This window comes from Spea bombifrons, chromosome 4 (assembly GCF_027358695.1).
Source record: "Spea bombifrons isolate aSpeBom1 chromosome 4, aSpeBom1.2.pri, whole genome shotgun sequence".
NCBI classification, from domain to species: domain Eukaryota; kingdom Metazoa; phylum Chordata; class Amphibia; order Anura; family Pelobatidae; genus Spea; species Spea bombifrons.
The window spans coordinates 23,340,458-23,363,606 of record NC_071090.1 but is presented as its reverse complement, the minus strand read 5'-3'; the positions used below and the strand labels follow the sequence as shown (position 1 = coordinate 23,363,606).

General features: G+C 39.0%; 1 protein-coding gene across 2 annotated transcripts; it reads right to left on the bottom strand.

Annotated features, from left to right (window-relative positions):
• On the bottom strand, positions 1–21,918 carry LOC128492696 (rho GTPase-activating protein 7-like). Of its 2 annotated transcripts, none has more exons than XM_053465351.1 (14): positions 21,699–21,918; positions 11,241–11,312; positions 10,197–10,278; positions 9,228–9,291; positions 7,687–9,050; positions 6,919–7,062; positions 6,480–6,639; positions 5,541–5,739; positions 5,000–5,216; positions 3,132–3,246; positions 2,398–2,619; positions 1,594–1,814; positions 723–896; positions 1–130 (listed from the first exon to the last, which is right to left on the bottom strand). In XM_053465351.1, the coding sequence occupies exons 1-14, from the start codon at positions 21,709–21,711 to the stop codon at positions 25–27; spliced, it is 3,153 nt and encodes a 1,050-aa protein (XP_053321326.1). In that variant the 5' UTR covers positions 21,712–21,918; the 3' UTR covers positions 1–24. The 2 variants fall into 2 exon arrangements, with proteins under 2 accessions (XP_053321326.1, XP_053321327.1); XM_053465352.1 differs by having other exon boundaries at positions 21,773–21,918.
• Between the last annotated feature and the right edge of the window lie 1,231 nt (positions 21,919–23,149).

The window sequence follows — 23,149 nt, the reverse complement described above, 5'->3', positions numbered from 1 at the left end:
TTCAAAAAGACCAGGCTGCTTATTTCACGGCTTCCCTGTTCTCTTCTTGTTGAACAAGTCTTTTATTCTCATTATCTCCGCAGCACACATGTGGCCAAATACTCTACTGTACCATTCAGTTGTATGCCCTCTGCAAAATAAATTGGGAAATCAACATTTACATGAATAGCAAGCGTGAGCGTTAAGAAATAATTACCAGACATAGCATTCAATGGTTACATTAGATCTTTGCTCGGTATAGGCTGTGCATTATTTATAGGCCACACGCTTACTTTTGACAATGAATATCTGAATTACAGCTTTATCTATAAAATTCCCAGCCCAGTGTGGTAAGGGATCCTTCATCATGCTCCATAAAATGCAACAAGATTCCAATAAATGTTTTATACTTGAGAAGATCACAGCCCAAACCTTCCTGTAGGTTTAAAAAAAAAAAGGCACATAAAACGGCCAGGCCGATTCTGCCAGAAACCATAAAGTTTGATTTTCCTCTGAAAAAAAGTTGTAGAATATCAAATACAGAACAAGCGAACAGCTAAGAAAATGTAAAATGATTAAAATCAACTGATTAGGGATAACTACCAATACATAAGAGGTCAGAGATGTTAATTACCCCTAATGTTTGGATTTTTTATTTTTATTTTCAGGGATCACTAAAAAAGTTGATTTCAAGAGTTGGGTTACCAAATAAATTATATACGAGCAGTATTAATGAGTCCTACCTCGTGTCTGTCCTACACACATGAGTCACTTTACACTTCTGATTTCCAATGTTCTCTATAAGATGCTGGCATAAAACTACATGTCCCAGAATGCCAGTGACAGCAACATCTTCACAGTCAATTGAAGTAGCTGCCAGTATGCAAGTGCCACTTTGTGGGTCTGTTCTCCACGTCCTGTAGAATAAAATTAAGACACGTTAAAGAATTCGGAATACCACAATCAGTCATTAGTTTTTCCATTTATGTACATATGCCCGATAATGGTTTTTAAACTATTTGTAAATTAAGTTTACAAATATAAAAATACTGCAAACTTATTTACAGCTACATGACTAAGAAACTAAACACAGCTTGATCAGTCAGAGTGTGGCCTTCAAACATCTACTACAGTTTAAATAAAAAAAAATAAAAAATTAAACCCGCGCTGAATACGGTACCCCAGGGACGGATTTGAGAAATTGTTGACTGATTCGCATGTGAATGAATGAACTACAATGACATGCATGGCAAGCGATGTGAAATATGAAGATATAGTCAGGAGGGGGTTGACATCTTCCAAGGCTTGTCCAAGCCTTAACCCCAACAATGTGTCTGGTGACATATTTTCACATTGCATAGCCAGCCACACGTTGCAAAAATATTACCCACTCAGCTGGCCCCTGGATATTTCTAGCACTACCACTTAAATGAGATTAGAAGAGACATAGAAAATCCCTTACTTTTCGATAGCACAGACACACATACACGCTACCGGAGACCTATCTTAGGACAACCGTTTGAGGAAATGCTTCCCAACACATTAACAATTTAAAAGCTATTTTTACGCAATGAAACCCTGTGGAATGACAGAAGCACCATGGAACATGCTTACCTTAAAACCACATATTCTTTGGATGGCAAAGAGGACATGCTTTCTGTTGAGTAATGGTAAATTTCGGTATCTTCATCCAATGTCTCAATAATCTTGGACTGATTGAGATTTGGGTCCCATGTATGCTGCTCCCTTAGAATGTGTTGTAACACCATGTGAGGCGTGGCTTCAATTTCAACGGAGACTTTCCATAGCCTGAGTGGATAGTCATTACTCTCTACCTAAAATTTAAAAAAAGTGTAAAGACTCAAAAATGGCTGCAAAACCAATATAATGGGTCAGAGAAGAAAAGGGTAGACAGAACAGGTAGCGCTGTATTGGTTGTGGACTGATGGCTCTGTTGATGTGCAGCTACAGCTACGATCTTTTATTTTAAGATGCTGGTAGAACATCCAGTCTGGAGCTATCTCTTGGCTATCCCTGACATCAATACACTGCATAGCCATCAACGAGATGTATATTTACCAACCCAAATGGGAAGTTTCAATGCTTTTCAGCTCCTTAACGATAACATTACTTTATTACTTCCTTTTGCCAGTCTCTGCCCTTCGATTTAGCTTCAAACACTCTTGTACAACCAATAGCCAACAGAGTAAGAAGCAGAAAAACCTATGTTTCCTCTTGCATGACATGATTAATATAAATTTTGCCTCTTCCTTTGGCTCTTTTAAACATTATGTTGCCCTCCACACGAAGACACTGAACTAAAATTGAGCTTTTTAAAACTAAACAGCATCTAGAAGGCGGCCAAATGCAAAAGAAACCGAATGAAATCTAGGTTACCGTTTCACACAAAGAACGTACCTTCTTATAAGCCAGGTCCACGTTCTCAAAGCCAGAACATGCTACCCAGCTCCGGAACTTGTCCTTGGCATCTCGGAGAAGGCTCTGCATTGCATTTTCCAAGGAAATCAGAGTGTTGCAGTGAGCTGCTAATGAGGTTGTCGATGCATTTACGGTGCTTACAGTTTCAGTTTGGCTAGTTTGTCCAAACCCGGGACACAGGTCACGACAATATTCAGGCAACTGCATGATTTAATAGGAAAGCTTTATTAAAAAAACAAATCTACAATTGACAAAGCTAATTTAAAAGAAAAAAACAATACATAATATGTATTATATGTAATACATTAGATGAATGTACAGGACATACCACCGAGGACTAGAACTTTTAATATTTGTTCATCTGTTCATCAGATCCAGTATAAACTCACATGACAGATGTACTCTGTATTGAACAGTAGTCAGTCTGTATCATCAGAGAAATCCGAGGGAGCTATACACTAAATGGAGAGCTGGGATTTTTAATTCCCTCACTTCGCTATTCATAATGATGGGTAAACACTGACACATTTATCCATCAAGAAGGGCTTCAGCCCTGTATACAATGTAAAGACCCTTGTACAAGTGATCAAAAGATAACACTTTTACTAAAATGCAGGGCTACTTTACCATTCAATCAGCTCAGGAAACACAAAGATTGTATTATGAGGCTTTTTTGGGTTTTTACACATAAGATACTATAAGATGCAACCTACCTGAAAGAGCCTGCTGCACTCGGCAATCATGTGAGCGAGACCCTGAGTTGCAGCCAAGTTCTCACTCAGGTCCTTTTGGTCAGGTTTACCAAGACTGTATTTTCTCTGGCTTGACCTAAAGCAAGAAAGAATATGTAATTTGTGGACAGAGACAACTGTAAAGAACCAAAATGATTCTGACCAACATCCAATTGCTTTAGGATTGTACTTTTAAGGTCCATCTTATTGGCCCATCTAATCTGGCTTTTTGTACTTCTAATTTAGAATGATATCTTTATGCATATCCCAAGCCTTCTCAATTTCCAGCCTCTCGCTATTCCCACCAGAAGTCTATCCCAGGTCTATCACCGTGTCCATGGGGCCTGGTCATGGAAGTAAAGCTTACGAGATTTAATCAAATCACTAAAGCATATGTTTATACCTTTGATGCTGAGCACTAGACTTTCCCAGTTTTTTTTGTTTTGTGTTTGTTTTAAAACATCAAGATAATTAAAATCCAGATAATTTGACTAATACCTATGTCCCTACTAAAAAAAGACATGTTGACAGAAGTGAAAAAGGGGGGGTTTAAACAAATCACACGCAATCAGTGCTCGCTCATATATATATATATATATATATATATATATATATATATATATATATATATATATATATATATATATATATATATATATATATATATATATATATATATATATATATATATATATATATATGTATATATATATATATTTTTTTCAAACACACCGATGTCTGTTGTAATTCTTAGTTCTCACTAAAATTAGTAAAAATAATTTAAAAAAATATATATAATTTGCTTTGATGAACCAGGAGCTACAGTTGACACAAAGACTGCAGTGATGGAAGAACACAACAGGCATCCAAGGGTCATCCATGTGAACAACCCCGTGGGCCACATTTCACCTAATTCAGTGCGATTTCCCGTCTGTGTGAACAAGACTTTGACCGGGTCCCGATCCCTCTAATTCTACAGAATAACCCTTAATCAAAAACTCGAGTGCATAGATTATGTTATCTCACACAGTTTTTTTTTATGTAGAATAAAAAACGCTTTCTAAATGACATTACTACAACATATTTCCTGTCTTGTTATCTAAGAACAGCCCTACTAGACAACTTTACACAATTTGACAAAGCAATGGCTGATAAAACCTTAATCCGCGGAGCTCAGGACTATAAGATTATTTGTTCTTTGAAGTCTAAATCCTTCAGTAAAACATTAACAAGTATATGTCTGCCAATGCTCTTCAAAGTATTTTTTTTAAAGGAAGGAGGAATAAAGGACCTATTTACAAAGCCTGTAAAATACAATAGAGCACTCATGGGCGCATGCAACGGGTGCGCGATTAGATGACTGAAAATAAAAAAGGGAGCTAATCCTTTTTAATGACTTCCTATAAAAGCGGTGACCTGTCGTATTACATACCGAGACAGAGCTGCGTGTAAAGCAAGTCCAGAAGCCTACTATGGATAAGCCACACTTATAAAGAGGTAAACTAACTGTGGTGCAGTTACCATGGAAACCAATGCCCTTCTGAACCTATTTAACAAGTCCAGGTTCCTGTTACATACATCCTGTTTTTATGACATTTCACTTAATAGAAACATGAAAATAAAAAGGTTCACAATGAAGAACCACGGAAGATTTGGGCATTTTTTGGTGTGGATGAAGTCTGAAACGGGCTCTCTTTTATACTGGATTCTCTTCCAGGCTAAAAAGAAAGATATTCAGATGCCAAAGTCATCTAACGCTGGGAATTTCCAATCACAAAAGCCGAGGGAAAACTGTAGTACTTAACAAGCAGTTCTGCCTAATTTCACGGACTATAAATTATTTCACATACCTAGAAGATGACGAACTTTCCCTCCGAAGCGTGTTCAGATGAAACAGACTGGGGGCAAGGCACACGGCGATGTTGGTAGGAGTCATCTGGTTTTCATTCACACAGGCGACCACGTCACGGAGGAAGTACAGAAGGACTTTAAGGGCTTCCCGATTTTCATCCGGAAGCAGTAGTATGGCAGCTTGAACAGCATAAAAGTGCTGATCCTTTGGCAGATCTGCAAATCAAATGGGAAAAAATGTACCAACATTTCCCAAATCGCTAAAATCTCTTCAATGCCCAAGTCCATTACAAAGGACCCAGCAGATATACTGTAGAAAAGAAGTTAGTCCAAGTTTGCAAGGAGCAAAATACAAAATAGGATAGATATTTGTTACTTGCAAATTCTAAAGGAGCAGGATAACTTATCTTTTATTTATATAGTGCCAATACATATATTGAGGGTAAATGACAAGACTACAATAGACAGACAGAGACAAGCCAATACATTTGGTAGAGAGGGCCCTGCTCCCTTACAATCTAGAAGATTGAACAAACTTACATTGATAAACATGCAAGAAAGATTCACACAGCTTGCTTGTGAATATAGGTTCAGGCAAATCCCGGAAATACTGCTTCACCAAGTCTGCCACATCGAACGCAGACTGCCCTTCATAGTTTACAAAAGTCGGATCCATTTCATTCATTTCTCGAAGACACTGAATCCTGGATTTAACACCCGATTTTCTAAAAAGACCAACCTATAAGGAAACGATAAAAGTCGTAGAAGTTTACAAACATTTGTTATCCAAATTAGTCACAATCATAGTTTATTTAGGGATAGATATGCAATTGATTTAAGGCAAGTAGTTCTCCACATTTGGTGTTCAATTTCATCTTTTCTTTTGTCCAGAAAAACACATTCAAAAAAGATTTGAAGAAGCAAGTGCAGTGCTCCATGTTAAGCCAATGTTACTAAAATAATAATACTTCCCCTAAATGTTGTCCTGAAGAGCCTTACCAGCCCTCCAAGTGGATGATCTTACATTTTATTTAAAGAATAATCTACATTTTATGTTCCAGGTTTACTTGTAACCTGGATCAGAAGGCTGCAGTAGTAAGTCTGAAGCGATGTAAAGGGTGTAAGGCGAATGGAGGGAGGGGTGGGAAATAAGGTCATTTTTGCTCACCTATTGTACAAGGAGTGTTCTGTGGAAGTTGATACCTTTTAAGAAAAAGATGTAATGTTACATAAGCTTTTGAGACATCTGATCAAATGCTGAACAGAGCTTTGAAGAGACCTCTGAGCTCTCAAAGCCTATGTAACTTTACATCTTTGTCTAGGTCGGTCCAATACAGGGTATCCATTTTGACAAAAGTCTAAATTTTCTCTTGTGCCAATACATCAGTATCCACTGTACAAGCAAACAGAAGCTGAATTTGAAAGTTGCAGAAAACAAAAGTTGAAAAAGAAAATGCATACCACAAAAATGACACATACCTGATCAAGAAAGTGGATGCGCAAATACTCCATCGCCTGGAGGACGCTCTTCGGCAGCGGATGGCCTGTTCTTTGAACATTTATCAGAAACGGAACACCGAACACATTCTTATCTTTGTAATCCGGGGCTCTGATTTTACGGATAAACTTGGGCACAGTCCTGGAAGAAAGAAAGAAAGATAAGTTACCCATACAAAGTAGAACCTTGTGTAGTTCGAGGGACCTACACATATTGAGCTCCGACTGCAACAAGAGGGTACTATTTTAATATTATTATTATTGTACCAAAATGTTGGTTTCTTAGGTTAAAGTATCAAACATATTGTGAGCAACTGCAGCTATTTCCTAAATCATGGCTGCTAAAGGATCTACACTATTGCCATGGCTTATCTGGTCAGAAGATACTGGTCCTTTGTGACAGATTCATACGCTCACTCACCAGTTCCACCCTTGTTTGCTAGAAGGGGAATATTTATCCATCAAAGCCGTTAGCTTCAGCAAAGCCAGTTTCTGAATCCGGTTCAGGTGGGCTGCTGACTGGCTGTCAATTTGGAAGGAGAGGTTCTCAGGCTCTGGACTTTGTCTGCGGAAGAAAGAATTAAAGAGTGATCTTGCAAGAAACCCCCCACCTCCCTTCTAATATACAGCAGAGACAAAACCATAGCCTCGTTTTATATGGGACCCAACTTTACAATAGAACGGCAGTTAAATATATTATTGCAAGCTTTAGTTCAAAATATGAAACGATATTATACAGTGTCTGTTTAAGACAGAAAACCACATATAAATCACACAATACTGAGTTATATCTCCTGCTTTTAAATACTTTAAAGGATTACTCCATACAAGAAGAAAAGCAGATTCAATGTTAATTCTTCATGACAGAAAATGGTCTTAACGGGAGTAAAACTGCCAGATCAGCTTTTCTCCTTATATAGAATAAGGCTTGGAGTTAGAGCCAGATGCCAAATTAAATAGACGGAAAGTTTTAAATAGTTTTATCGGTTATTTTTTGCGATCTGCTGCCTGCTTAATTGGCGGTCAAGCCTATACAGCATTACGCAATATACAGAGCACGGTTTCGAGAAGGACCGGCCGCAGGATCTCCAACAACCCACAGTACAAAGCTTGCCTCTCAGTTACCGGGACAGAGAGGCCTAATAATTCTTCTAAAAGAATAGGATTAATAAATAATAATGAGACTAACCTGCTACAATCTGTTAAAGACGACCCAATCTCAGAAACAGTAATGTATGGCAAAATCGAAGAGTCGCTATCCGTGCAGGGTTTGCAGCTGTCTAAGTCCCCAAGGTCCTCAGTTTTTGACTTGCCGTTTAAATGCTCGTTCACTTCAAGGTGGATTGTGTTTGGCGATGATGGGCAAGGTGAGGCAGAATCATTAGCAAAATCAGAGTCCCCATCATCGGAGAACTTTTCTGACCATTCACTGACCAGTTTCCGCAGTCCATTAACATGCTCCATAACGCTGTCTAGTTCTGCAAAGACGTCGTCATCTCCCGGGGGCTCAAGCTTGTTAAAATGGAAGGGATGGTTTGGCACGTTATCATATATGCTTAGCCGATTGTCAGCAAGTGAGAGAGGACTTGGGGGCGTTTCTGTATCTTTCGAGCTACTAGATCGCATCCTATTCCGATTGCAACCATGGAAGCTTCCAGTTCTCCAATTTACAGAGGTGTTATCTATAGGTGCTAAGATACTGTCTGTAAGTGCTTTCGGGAATGTCCCTGGTTTATGACCCTGCGGTATCTGGAACACCTGATTTTGATGCAAGTGCCTCTCATTTCTAAAATTCTGCTCGGATATGTCATTCCACAGAGCAAGTTTTGTAGGGTCAAAGTCTTCATCATACATGCCACCTCTTTTCATGTGGCTCCTCACTCTTATAACAGGGCTCGGGGTGCTCACAGTGCTGCTGTTTTCAGACGGACTACTGCTGCTGCACGTCCGAGAAGAACATGAAATTCCCTCTTTGCTTTGGGCATCTGCCAGATCTGAAATGTTTACGCAGTTTAGGTTCCGTAACTTATCATCACTGAGTCCCTCCAGCAGAACAGGACCGCTGATGCTGGGCCTCTCTTTCGGAAGTGCATTTCTCTTTACGGTCGAGCTTCTCAAGCGTAGATTTTCCATTTTCCTCAGCAAACTTTTTCCCCTTTTACTAGGTGGCTTGTCATGCAACTTTTCCTCACTGATGATATTTAGCCCCTCGCTGGGAGAAGGGGAAACACTTAAGGCTATGTCTGGAGAGACAAGTTTAACTGAAGAACATCTGGAAGAGCTTCTACTGGTTTCTAAATCTTCGTGCCTCTTGGAGAAGCTGTCACTCTCACCACTACTTGAGCTGTGCAATGAGGAAACATCCTTTTTTTCTCCCTGATCTGACATATCCTTTTCACTTTTAAGCCTTGGACTGTTTGGCAAGGACAATACTGGTGGTGCTTCTGCTGCAAAACAATCTAAATTCTCAAGCCGGGACCATCTCTGGCTTTGTCTTTGATACGACCACTTGTTGCTTATTGCACATGGTTCATCTTCTTCAGACTCATCACTCTTAAAATACAAACAAGTAAGCATTAGAACTGATATTTCATCAAACTTCTAAACAAAAACGTAGATAGCAAAGTAGAACAGAGTCCGCTCCACCAATATTTGTCCCTTAGCACTAAAAATTAGGACATTTATAACAAACCCCCTTTTATTTTTTACATGTCCACAGTCCGTACTTACCCGTTTTCTCTGTCGGCTTATTTCAACCTTCATTGTCGCACATTTATTCAATGTGTTCAAACGCCTGTGGAAAGCAGAAATATTTACACATTCTATTTAAAAAAAAAAAATAAAAAAAAAATCACAATCTGCTGACTGTTTGCAGTTTTTGATTTGCCCTTCACATTATCAGTTACACAACAACAATGCAAGGCAGGACATTCTCATGCCGTACACATTTACTCCTAGCACGCTCATGAGCAGACAGTTTTCCCGCCTTATGTCGATCAGATGGAGAAATCCTGGTACACCTCAAAAAGGGATGTACAGTACCTCACAAAAGTGAGTACACCCCTCACATTTTTGTAAATATTTTGTTATATCTTTTCATGTGACAACACTGAAGAAACGACACTGCTACAATGTAAAGTAGTGAGTGGACAGCCTGTATAACAGTGTAAACGTCCCCTCAAAATAACTCAACACACAGCCATTAATGTCTTAAACCTTGGCAACAAAAGTGAGTACACCACTAAGTGGAAATGTCCAAATTTGACTCATTAGTGTTACAAGGTCTCAGATGTGAATGTAGAGCAGGTGTGTTAAATTTGGTGTTATCGCTCTCACACTCTCTCATACTGGTGACTGGAAGTTCAACATGGCACCTCATGGCTCTCCTTTCATTAAGGACTGGGAAACTTTTCATAGCATGTAAAACCAGGTAGGCAATTAAGTAGGTTAAAAAAAAATACAAAAAAACATATCCAGAGACAGAAAAATCCATATAAAAAGGAAAATTATACGAGCCGTGCCTATACCTGGCTGTTGGGATTTGTCCAGCCCTGTCCTTGAGAACATCTACACATAAACAAGCACAAACGGATTTTAAAATTACCTGCCTTCTAAAAACGACTGCAGCGAGAGTTTATGCAAAAACATTACGAGACCTTACGCTACGTTAACAAGCATCAAGGCATTTCTTTTTTTTACCTGTACAATGATTCCATTGCATCTCTGTCCAGAAATTCATGATCATTTTTCACAATTTCAATATCAATCGGAAACTGCAGATCTGAATATAAAACATTGAAACCATTAATCCACATCATTAGAGGGATGGAAGTTTTTATATCTAAACAAATCAATTCTTTACAGCCATTTCTTTTTAGAGTTGGAAAAAAAATATACGTAAAACCTTTACTTTTTATTTTTCAGAGACAAATCCCCTTCCAGAACAGTTTATTTGCACGCGAGTCTTGACAATATATACATCATGGTTTACTAGCTTAATGCTTACAACGCGTTATCCATATTATCATAATATTTACATACTTCTATATGTAATACGCAAGCATACATATATAACCAAGACACAATGAATAAGCAGCCATGAAAATATTCACAACTGATAAATAGTATTCTTACACAAGCGTCACGCTACAATTAAACTGCAGCCATTATACGCATTTCATTCAGCTTCGTGGTCATTGAATTTTCAGGTGGTCCGTTTTACAAACGCATGGGGTGATTCGGCAAAATTCCCTCAGACGCATTGGCCCCTTTCTCCTCCCCAAAGCCAAATGCCCCGCAGGAGATGCTTTCAACCAAACACATGTGCCTTCACGTGATGTCCTCTCCTCCAGTCAGCTGAACGCCGCGTGTAGGGGTCCGTGTGGAAAGCCCCCCTATTGATTTCAATGGGAGCACTTTCTTAGTACTGATTGACAGCTTTAAGCAGCCAATCAGTGGCAATACATAGTGTGTCATGAAAAGGGGTGGCAGCTTTTGCGGCAGGACCTGCAACTTCTGTATCAGGTAAGTGCTTAATTTTTGGTGTCTTTCCGTTTTGGACACACAAAGCACTTTAACATGCATTCTTCTTTTGTAGGGGTGCCAGTTGGATTTTACAGCACGCCTTATGGAGTAAACTCATCTTTAACAAGGATAATAAAAAATGTGTTTATTTTTTTTTTGGGGGGGGGGGCACTCAAGAATGTTTTAAGAAGTTACAGATAGACTATTTTGTCTACTAACCTTCAAAGAGCTGGGCATATTGTGGAAAGCCAGCCGCTCTCAGCCAGTCACAGGCCTCTTTTGCTTCAATTTCTAAAGGACAGAAAAAAAAGGAAGGCACACATCATGAGCATCAGCAGTTTTTTTTTTATTGACGTCACATCTTCACATTCAAGTAAGTAAACTACGAAATCAAATGGGTCATTTATAAAGAGCATTTCCGGTACAAACAAAACAGTGGCCGAACCAGCAAAAAAAGTAATAAGACTACTTTTTGGTTTTTAAAAGCCTGCATCAGAATTTACTAAACTCGATCTCAAAAACTAAACTACTCTGGTTTCAAAAGCTAGTGGCAAGCGACGTCTTCCCACAAACAGACTGGATATGGAGGTTATTGCCAAATTGAAGCAAATCCAAGTCAATTCAAACAATGCCATTATTGAGAGAGACTGCGTTGTATGGTAAACATGATGTAAATTGAATTCGCACATGTAGGTAAAAAGAAAAAAGTGGCAATATCAATGACGGAAGATGTCATGGCAGGACATCAATCGCCAGATGAAATTATGGGTCAGGAGCCTCGTGTTCCTCGTTTAAGCCCCCTCTCTAGAGGTGCAGTTACACTGCGAACACACAAAGAAATTACACAAACATACAACAGTATCCAAATGAAACGCATTATATTTCATGGTATTAACACAAAAAAGCACGCATTTAAAAACCCCTCCCTGAACCGCACATTTCCATAAAATGGCTCGCAGAATGTCGAAAAGATTCCCAAAACATTTGTGATGAATGTTTTTTCCCTTTACTGCCAAATATATTAAAACGACGCTAAAAAGCATGCCAATACTCTTCACAGCAATCCCCAACATATGATATACATTATATATTTTTCTATTGAAAAACCATTAAATATATAGTATATATTTATCTAGCATATTTCGATGGATATGACACTGCTGCGTTCACAGGGATTTCTCCGCAGACAAATATCACATCGCTCTGGCACTTGCTTTCAGGCCAACAGATGTTGAGAATTAAGCGCTCATTTTGTGGCAATTAATAAAAGCCGAGAGCCAACACTTTAACATTCCCACAGGAGCGGGGTCAAAGTCTAACCTTCCCGAATTACAGAACATTCACCAGATGCCTTAAAAATGTAAACATGCTTAGTAGGTTTCAGAGGCAAAGCACACCACTAAAAATCCAACGGGAGCAGCAGAAACTTCAAGATGTTTCTGAAGGTCCATCTGGTTTCGGGAGGCCTAAAGGAGGGGAATGCAGAGGAAGGAGCGCAGACTTGAAGATGCCGGTGACGTCCGAGCAGCGGCAGGGGATTTGTTGCAGATGTCAGCTGCGTAACTTCCATGGAGGCAAAACTACAAAGATCTGGACATTGTATGTATGTTTTCCCCCCCACACACACATACCGGAACATTTTAGTATTGCAGTTTGTGTGGATACGGTTTTTTTTTTTTTTAAACGAGGAACTTTCATATATACGGTTACACTCATACATATTAAGAAAAAAAAATCATTTGGACCCAAGCCATTATTCTTTTTCTTGGACCTACTAGAGTCCATCTCGGTATGCCCTATGCATTCCGGCCAGATGCCATAACGTTCTAGGAATACTTAGATGGAGTTGTGGTAGGAAAGGTGAAGCAAATCTGGGATAGTTTCCCTTTTCTTCTGCTTCTAGGTGACCACCCTTAGCAGACCCTTACAGGGATTTTAAAGATATGCTTGGCTTGCCTCACACCATGATTGCTTTGCAACTGACCTTCACACGAATAAAGGATTAAAGAAAGATCTAGATACTGACAATGGTCAGAAAGAGGGCTACAAGTAACGCTATCAGATTACCAAATCTACGTGGAAAGCTTTGTATCCTATGTATGGTCTCAATAGTGTGGTGTTTATAGGGAGTCTAAGAGGTCTATGACGTAGATTGCTGTAAATTTAACTCTCTCACCTAACCGCTCAATATGAATGGCCAATGCCGACATGTTTTACCAGCAAGAAAGGTTGAGTTGACCCTGTAGAACGCATAACAATGTGCGAGAAGGCTGTGATGAGATCTTATGCATCACACAGGGCCAACTAAGATCTTCCAGCAGCAGACGATCACTGGGGTTGGCCCTTCGTGATGTGTAGGAAGGACAAGTAGTTGACAGGCAAATTCTCATGCCAACACTCCTTGTAGTGGATAACTTCTGTGTTCGTCTAAGCAAGCATGTACCAGCTTGACAGCACAGAGTGTACTGTGGGCACGCATAGCCTAAAGAGCAGAAAGGAAAGCAAACTTAAGACAACAATATCTTCGGAACAATCATTCCACTGGCACAACGTAGAGATAATTTATTACATCTAACATGAAGATGACTTTATAACAAAGCGTTATTAATTTGCCTTGCACTTTACATAAAACATGCTTAAGAAAACCATCATAACTAGATAAACTATAAAGCACAATAAACATAGAACATATAGTACATATGTGTTAATGGTAAAACATACGCTTGTTCAAACTAAGAAAGGAATGTAAGTTTTAAGGCTAAAAACTGTTGATTGCCAGTTATGTATTATTTGGACTGAAGTCATCCATAACTTCCAGTAAGAGAAGGTTATCGGAAGGCAGACTATATGATCATGTAATGGAAATAGACAACCTCTTAGGGCAAAAGAGATTAAAAAATAAAAAAAAAATGAAAAAAAAGTTTTCTTCTGGTCAGGGATTAACTTTTCCCAATTCCTATACTGTACAATATTTTATGGTAAAGAAATCAGGTTAATTTTCATGAAATGTAAAATAGGCAACATATTTGTATGAGAAACCAACCCAGATTGTATACAAACATTGCAGTCTTAGGAAATGCATCATCATAATCAAATTTATTTTTATTTTGCTTAAGATACTGCTTCCACAAAAAAAAAAAAAAAAAAGTCCATCCAACAGGTACTCTTAATGAATCTGGTGTAATTCAGAACAACCTTTTGGCGCAGCTGGATTAATCTAGTAGAACATATTTAAAAGGAAGAGCCCAGTCTCCAAAGTTGTATTTTCAATACAAAAAGTCTACTTATGCACAGTAGTAGACTTTTTGTAAGACTTGCATACCAATACAACCTAAACAGAAATTTGTTAAAAAAGGAATGGGCATTATATAAAAATCGAGTCAATAGCAACACAAATTAGCAGCCCCAGTGAGTGACTTGAATGCACATACAATCAACAGCCCAACAAAGGAGGCCTTCTTCATCCTGCCGAGACTCTGGACTGAAGGATGTTTTTATAGTTAGATGGTGTAGAGATTACTGATCAAATTGTTTGCTGGGTGGGGGACAACCAACCCTTTCCTTAAGAGAAATGGAAGTCCAAAGACCTGTTGAAATATTGGCAGGAACAGCGTTCACAGTCCTACGTGCGGGGTTTGCCATTCTTATCAGAACATCTGTCAAAGCTAAATGACGGGTGACTGCCTTCCTAACAAGGTGTGAGCGTCTGAGAACAAAGACTAAACGGCACATAAGCAGATTAACAGGTTACTGTATCAAAGCATTCATTCACTTGATATTTACTTAGCATGATACGAGGGTGCACTTTTATACGGCAACAAACTACCTGCTAAAGTGTGTACAAGGGAGCTGAGAAAACCTACAGGAAGCTTTACAGCCAACCTGCCATCCATAGTCAACCCAAAGAAATGTGAAATTATTCATGTAAATAATAAATGTTTCACATGTACTCAAAATTATACACTTTAGGCTTGGGTGGTCCCTCTTAGGGACCCAAGTCCCTCTCTGTCCCTATTTTTGATGACCTTATGGGACTATATGTGTTTCCCGAGTTGTAGTTTCAACTCACTAACTTAATTAAGCATTATAAAGGGCCAAGAGTCCTAGCTGGCCTGTAAAATGTATAGTTCAAGCTTGATAACGTTTGATGGAGTGTCATATTGTATACGTAAAATACATTACTCTTCTGAATCCAATATTTTTTTATACACAGATCTTTTAAGTGGTTACAAAGTCAAATAAAAATGTAATTATTCATGCCCACTAAACAAAAAAAAAGTGTTTCTTGGCCATCTAAAAAGTTGCAAATGACTCCCCATTACTTCATGTGGTCACTTCCTTGAAAAGGTGTCTCTCTTAATCATAAGGGGAAATAATTCAACACATGCTGTGGGTGCGCTAGGCAGCTATATGTTGCAGATACCAAGCAGAGGAACAATTTGAGCATCTGTGTTATTGGCCCGCTTGTTGACAAGTCCTTTGTGCATGCTCATTGGCTTCGGCTGATCCATTACAAACTGCAGCTGCGTTGTGAAATCTAACAAAAGCCAAGATCAAATACCTCCTTGTGAGTGAAATGGAATCTTATGGTTCAGTTGGTGACAGCCAAGCACCGAAACAACATTCAAAGTTCTACCGTCACTACAACAAACACAAAATTCCTATTCCAAAAGGTGATAATTCTACAAATTGTATCCTAATGTATTAAGCTGCCAAAAAAAAGGATGTTGAATGAAAATATATACAAATGTTATACTGGCAAAAACTGTACAAGTAGTGTAGCTTTCCGAAGCCAGCTCCACGGGTTCACATGGTCAACATGTAGGGTCAATCCCAAATTCAACCACCACATGGATTTTTGACAAGCCACACATCTCATAGAAACGTGGCATAGGTCACACAAACATTACTGAGACGTTTCCATCTTGCCAGCATAACACCAAGCAATGAGATCATTTTACTCATCTTACAAGGTTTTCATGCCACAATATGTAGCCGATATGACGTAATGCAAGAATATCTATTCTCTACACAAAATAAACAGCGCAGTGATTAACTGTAAATGGTACTCATCATACAGATCACTACAGGTATATGAAAAATGGAAGTCAATTATTGTGGAATCTCTAACTCCAACTAGTTATAACAAGGAGCCAAATGCTAACTTCCTTAGGTCAAAGGAGGTGATGTACTGGACTACAATCTACAATGAAAGATATCAGCAAAAAAAGCTAAACAGGTCATAATAGTTTGGTTATACATATTGTATGATTCTATCTCCTCAAACAACATTTTCAAGAAACTTCAATATTTATTTTACACATTTCTGACGCGATCCACAAAGATTCTTGGGGGACTGTTTAGTAAACCTTGTTTTAAAACTACCAAGTTAAGCTGCTTGAACTTGGCAGGCGTTGTGCATCCCAGCAACAGAATAGGAATATAAAAACATGCCAAGCTAACTCGTCATGAGGGTGATAAATTGTAAACTTGCAGGCAGGACCCTCTTAACGCATTGGTTTGTCTTTATCAGCTCGAGTTTTGTCATACACTTTGAATGGATGTAACTGTAAGAAGCGCTGCTTAATTGTTGACGTTACAGAAATACTAACAAGCGCGATAGGCACATTGCCTAAAATAGAAAAAAAAAAGAGCAAATTTAGTACGACGCTTTAATGGGCAAACTGAAGTGCAATGGATTGCAAGATTTCAACATCTAGGACTCTTCTTCAGGCTTAAACTGCTTAAACTGCTCATCCATTATTCAGTATGATGGGGGATACACAATAAGGTACAATTGCCCTTAGAGCAAACTGCTACGTATAAACAGCCCCGCTAGTACCTCCGCTATGGAAACAATCCCACACTGTTGGATGTAACAATTTTACCTATTACATGTTTATATATAGGATGAGTCCACACATTTTCATTCACAGAACTACCTCTTGGAATGACTGACAATCAGAAATGTTATCACGTAATCATTTATCCACTGCTATACACAAAGTTTGCTGCGACAAACGTACATAATTTATAGCATGGGGATACAAAGGTTGCAAATCACAAGCTAGCAATGTGGTTAATCCATCTACATGGGTTTGATGTAGGTTCTGAGTTTAAGGTTATTTCACAGGTAGTGATAATTTGCATAAGTTAACAAAATCATTAGACATTGAAGAGTTCCCAGGCCAAGGCTCCAAATAGAAACAAAAAAAAAATCTCATCCAATTTCAGCTTTACCATCCTATAAATAAAATACATTGCAACAGGAGAGACAGAACTGAAAGGTTAAAGTTGCATCACACGTTAGCTTTGGGGTTTCTGGAGCACAATAACTGGAAAAGGGTTTTGGCATCAGGGCCAAAAGAAATACAGCATCAATGAACATCCAGGTTTTTTTCGGAATTCTCTGCCTCGAGGGAACACACGAGGCTCTGGGAATGTTCCACTAATCAACAGTTGTCTTAAGTTCCTATAGAAACTGCTTGGAGTAGAGTCAGTGCGGACGTCTTTGTTATCTTGAATAAATGTTATCCAAATGAATAATACGATTTAAAAAAAAAACATAAGTACGCTGAAAACACAAACAGTCTCAATCTGATGTATACTTCAAAAGCAAGCCAGTGCTAGAGATTACTAAAGTGGCCCTTCTTCCCAGGGCCTTGAAAGAAAGATGCGTCATCCTGCAGTACTGAGAAATTGCTTTGCAACAGTCCACAGAAACTTGGAAGAGTTTCCTTCCTTTGTCAACTCTGGGTCAGGCTCTTTGAAGAGCCAAGCGAAAGCTTCGATTTGCATGCATTTCATTTAAACATAGAGAGTTAAAAAAAAAATCATTCACAACTACTTAGAATGTTGCCTTTGAATGGCAGAACACACTAGTAACACATGTCCTTACTATTCGGCAATCTGTGCTTTTTATCGCTACCCTCTCCCTTTCTTTTGGAGGTCCTAAGTAAATGCCATTGTGTTTTGTGCGCTGACCCAGGCTAAGCTCCTTTTTGAAACCGTGCGGTCTGTCAATCAGGACGGCCAATTTCCGCAGGGATTTGAACTGCAGCCCATTTGGGAACCGGAAACCATGGTTTCCTGCAATTCACCTCAAAGAAAAGGTGCTGTCCCTCACACCCTTTGGGCTTCACGTTCATCCTGTACAAACGTCTCCATGGCAGTACATTGTTCGGAGCTAGTTTGTTTGATTTCAGAGCAATACGCATTCCATTAGCTCGGGTTGGGACACACAGCCATTGTGGCCACCCTGTCTCTCCACGAGCATGATGTATGTAGAGTCATTACACAAAGCAAGTGATCTCTTACTTCCCAAGGCAATCTTAAGGCCAGAGAGGTTGGCCAAAAGTGTCAAATTGAAACGTAGAGCTATCACAAAGAAGAGATTCCCTTTTGTCCTCGGTAAATTATGTCATCTTAGCCGAATATATCTTCATTTCCGTTAAATAGGCACATGCATAGATTTTATATTCTCCCTGATTTTAGGGGAGAAAAAAAACAAACAAAAAAAAAAACTTATAATTATTAAATAATTAAGACTCAATTAACAGAAAACAAAAAGGAACTTTAACACAACCTATGACTCCCATGTTGCACATTGACTCTTTCCCAGCACTAAAGACACTGTCTCACTTCAAAATCAGTCTAATTAAGAGCAACAAAAAAAACAAAAAAAAGCAAATCTGGTAGGTCAGACTTATAATAGCAACATAATGTAATATTTCAATAGGGCCATATTTAGGCTGGACAAAACAAAGATTAGAGCTATGATTTGTAAAAAAGGTCACCTATCTTCCAACTATAAATAAGTAAAATGAAAGAAGATGCACTGGAGGGCCTTACATTCTAAATTGCTTGAAACCCCAGCCATGGGTATTGTCCGCACTGACAACTGCCTCAAAACAAGCTGGGTTTGTCTTAAGTTTCACTGGTCTGCAACCATCCTGGCAATAAGCTCTTTTTTTCTGCTCCACTCCACTAGTAATGGTCCTTCATTGCAGTAAACGTAAGATCTACTATTAAACGAGAACTACAGCAATTACAATACTCTGCATCCAGATTCCTCCTATTTAGGTGTGATGGGTCTTTAAAGAAAATAGTGGACTGTGGAGTAGGACCGTTCTTGTTCGCAGGCACCCAGCGAAGCACTAGGAGGTCTTGAGTCCTGTAAAGGTAGCGCACGTTGGAACACTGGCTCCTTGTTCATGTTAATGAGCTGAGGGTGTGTGTGTGTGATTAGCATAATTATGCAAGGAATGCATCGACAGTTTCACGTGGGCAACAAACTGTACACAGTAACATTCAAATCGAAATTGATAAATACAGTAAAATGAGCCAAAAATTCTAACATCATTCAAGCCGGGTATCCATAACAAGATACAGTTACTCCAATACTCGCACTGTGTAAATCATTCACCTAAAGTGACCACATCCAGATTCCACAGACAGCACAAAGTGAAACGCCAACATTCACAGGATCACATGCATGGCCAACTAGTCTATAGAGTGACAGTCAGCGTTACTGTAAAGATATAAGCGTGCAAGGGAGAACAAGGTAGCCAGACACCAAGGCCGGCAGCCACCCAATACCATAAGCCTGACCAACGACTGGACATGAGAGGCTGCACGTTACGTAGTGTGTGGCTGCATATATCCAGCATGTGGCTACACAATACAGCACCCGAGCTGCTGGAGCCACAGATTGGGCACGTACGGAATGATAATGGCCAGCAGTCCACCAGGCACTTACCATGTGTGCCAAATGGCCAGGATAGACATATCAGAATATTCACATAACAGAATTCCGTAGAACGCACTGGAAATAAGTGCTCGTAGCCACACTGTTAAGGAAAAACAAATGGCGGTCTAGCCCCACAAGCTGTAACATAGACCAGGTCTAACAAGACTTTTTAAAGAAACCCCATTCAAAAATGTGCCAGGAAAAGGAAAAATGTATGGTATGCGTCTGCTTACAGAAAAAAATACATTAACCTTACACAAACTAGGTCAGTTGAACAGTTACAATATAGTTAGATAAACATTGGATCTTCAGTTACAACAAGAACAAACGTGTTTTTAAATAATAAATATTTGGCAATACCATAAACAGAAACAAAACATTATAGCAGCAGGTAGAGGGGGCAGATTCACTAAGTGTGACACTAAGCAGAGAACGGATTCTTCTCGGAGCTCGTAAAAGACCTCAGGCAAAGCACACCCAGGACCTCAGGCACCAAAAATCTGATCCAAAAGATATGCCAGGCAGCGACTCATTGTGCCTGAGAGCAGTACTACACAACGTGGCCATTGTAACACAAAAATGTCAAAACTCCATACATTAAACGTCTCCAAAATACTATACGCGCCATAGCAACTCAAATGGCATTTACAATCTATGCATTGTTCTAAACTTGGAGTGCCAAAGATCTAGCATTTAAATTTAAAATAAAAAGCTAATAAATTTAAGTGTCCTTATACAGCCACAGAAGTAACTCTGATCTATATACCAAAGCAATCACAATATGGTCATTTCAAATTTTAATCACCAAGGTCACATAATAAAACTTCTACAAACACCAATCTCTGCATCATGATATCATCAACAATGGTATATCATAAAAAAACAGACATTCATGAGAAATAAATAAAACGAGATATATATATATATATATATATATGCCTGCGTTTATTTCTTTTATATAGTAATTAAGTTACATATAAGAATGGAATCAGTTATAAAAAGCACATTTTTCTTGTGAATACTCATTAGCATCATAGATTATTATTTATTGTTTTATATAGCGCCATCATAGCCTGCGGTGCACTAATCATCCAAACGTATGCATCAATTATTCCTGGTAATTCCAAGGAACACCGCTCCCACTGCAGCAGGCGATATACACGGCACAAAGATGCCAGCAATCCGCTAACATGATATATTACATGGGATATTTCCAGACCATGGAGCATTTAGCAAGGTCGCAGAGATTCGTTTAACTAGTAGAATTTAATTTCATCCCTCCACACTTAGTCAGCTCCCTCCCAAGTAAAGGCTCTCACAGGCACACTAAGAGCTGAGGATCACTCTACCCTGGGCACAGTACATATATATATATATATATATATATATATATATATATATATATATATATATATATATATATATATATGACAGTATGGATTATTCTAAGGATGGAGACTGCTTATATGTGTGTGTTGTGTGTGTGTGTGTGTGTGTGTGATATATATAAATAAATAAAATATAATGATACAAAATAAAAAAAAGTAGGCTCTGGCTACTGAAGACAAGCAACAAAGGTCAAATCATCAGTCTTAAGCCAAAAACAAATCGTTGTGGCAATTGCCCCATGGTAGTAGAATCGCGTAAATGTAATAATGGAATTTACGATTAGATACGGTATCATGCGCCAAAGAAGTCCTGCAAGAGCTCTGTTTGCGCAGCTCCAAATGACATATACAATATACATATATATATATATATATATATATATATATATATATATATATATATATATATACTCTGATCAGTATATACCGTGTAATAAATGAATATCCTCCATGCGGCCAGCCCCTGAACGCATTTTTACCTCACCTACCCTCAGCTGCTGAGGCAACACCGAAATGAGAAGAGAAGGCTGATTCACTCACGTGTTACTATCATTTTGCTCAATCCTCCCCAGTAAAACCATAAAGAAGAAAGATGTTTCAAACAAGATCCTCACTGGTATCCATATTCCAGAAGAGATGACTCCACGAACACTTTCTTCCCTGGCCTCTGTCATTCGCGGAGGGTCAGCTCTGAGGAAACAGCTGATTCCAGCAACGCGAGCCCCGACCCCCACGCCTTCTTCGCTTAGCGGAGCGCGCCGAGCACTGGCTCTCAATCTCAAGGCTGCAGAGGGAAAACTCTACCGGCGGGCGTTACCAAATGTCATTATAGGGGGAGCCACATTCCACAAGTCGACAGTATTAGCGAACGTTAAATACTTTCAACCATAACTTCATACAAAACGTATCTGTGCTGCTAAGTAGCGGCGTGACAGAATACGCTTCAGGGCGCCTTTTGCTAACACTTTGCATTCAATATCGTTAATCAGCCCACCCTCCTCCTTTCTCTATCAAAAGTTACAGAGACCCGAGTACAGATAACTAGGACGGAGGACAGGGGGACCGGCCATAGAGTATGTTGGTACCTTTGGAGGTGGCTGCTGTGCTTTTGATGTCTCTTAGAAGACTAAATGATGATTTGATATACAGCTGTTATCATAAGATCTTTATATTAGGGATCAATCAACAGCTAATTGCTTAATTGCCCTCAATTATTTAGTTGCATAAAATAAGAACTGCATGTGATTAATCCAGTTTCTGACTAAAACAGAAACTTTGTTTATGGCATTAAAATGCATTTAATGCTAGAGAAAAACAGGAGGAGGCAATTGCACCAAATATGCGTATACCAGATTTCCTTATTATACAATATATTTTATTGCATCCGCAAAATGTAAAAATTGGAAAGGATTAGATTTAGTTAGGATACAAAAGCAATGAATTACAATAAAATATAAAATTGTCCAGCGTTTTGTTTTGTTGCTAGAAAGCCACATTCAACAATGTACTGTATGTGGTGCTTTATTTGTGAATCGGGGAAGGGGTAATATTGGGGTTGCCAGATGGCTCCTTTGCCCATGGACACAGAATATTTATCATCCAGAGAACGATACTAGAAGTGTTCCAAGTTTAATGCGACACTCCAGGGTCAAATGGCACCTCACGAAAGAAGAACGTCTATTAAATTACCTTGTTACCTTTTAACTAGAAGTTCCAGCTCCAGAGCAGCTGCATACCACCTTCTCTGTGGTCCTGTTTTTCACACCTCTATTGGATGCTTGAAAAAGCCAATCAGCAGCAGGAAAGCTCTCCTATTTAAGTAAATCGCACATGGTCCCTGGGGATCTCAGTAGACCCCTGCAGGGCAGACAAAAAGGGCCACTTGGCTATCATATGGATGTGCATGTGGTGGCTTGACTGTCCATTTAAGACGCCATCTTGTCACCCTTATATTGGGTCTACCGAGTATGCTGTCTTTGAATATTTCTGAT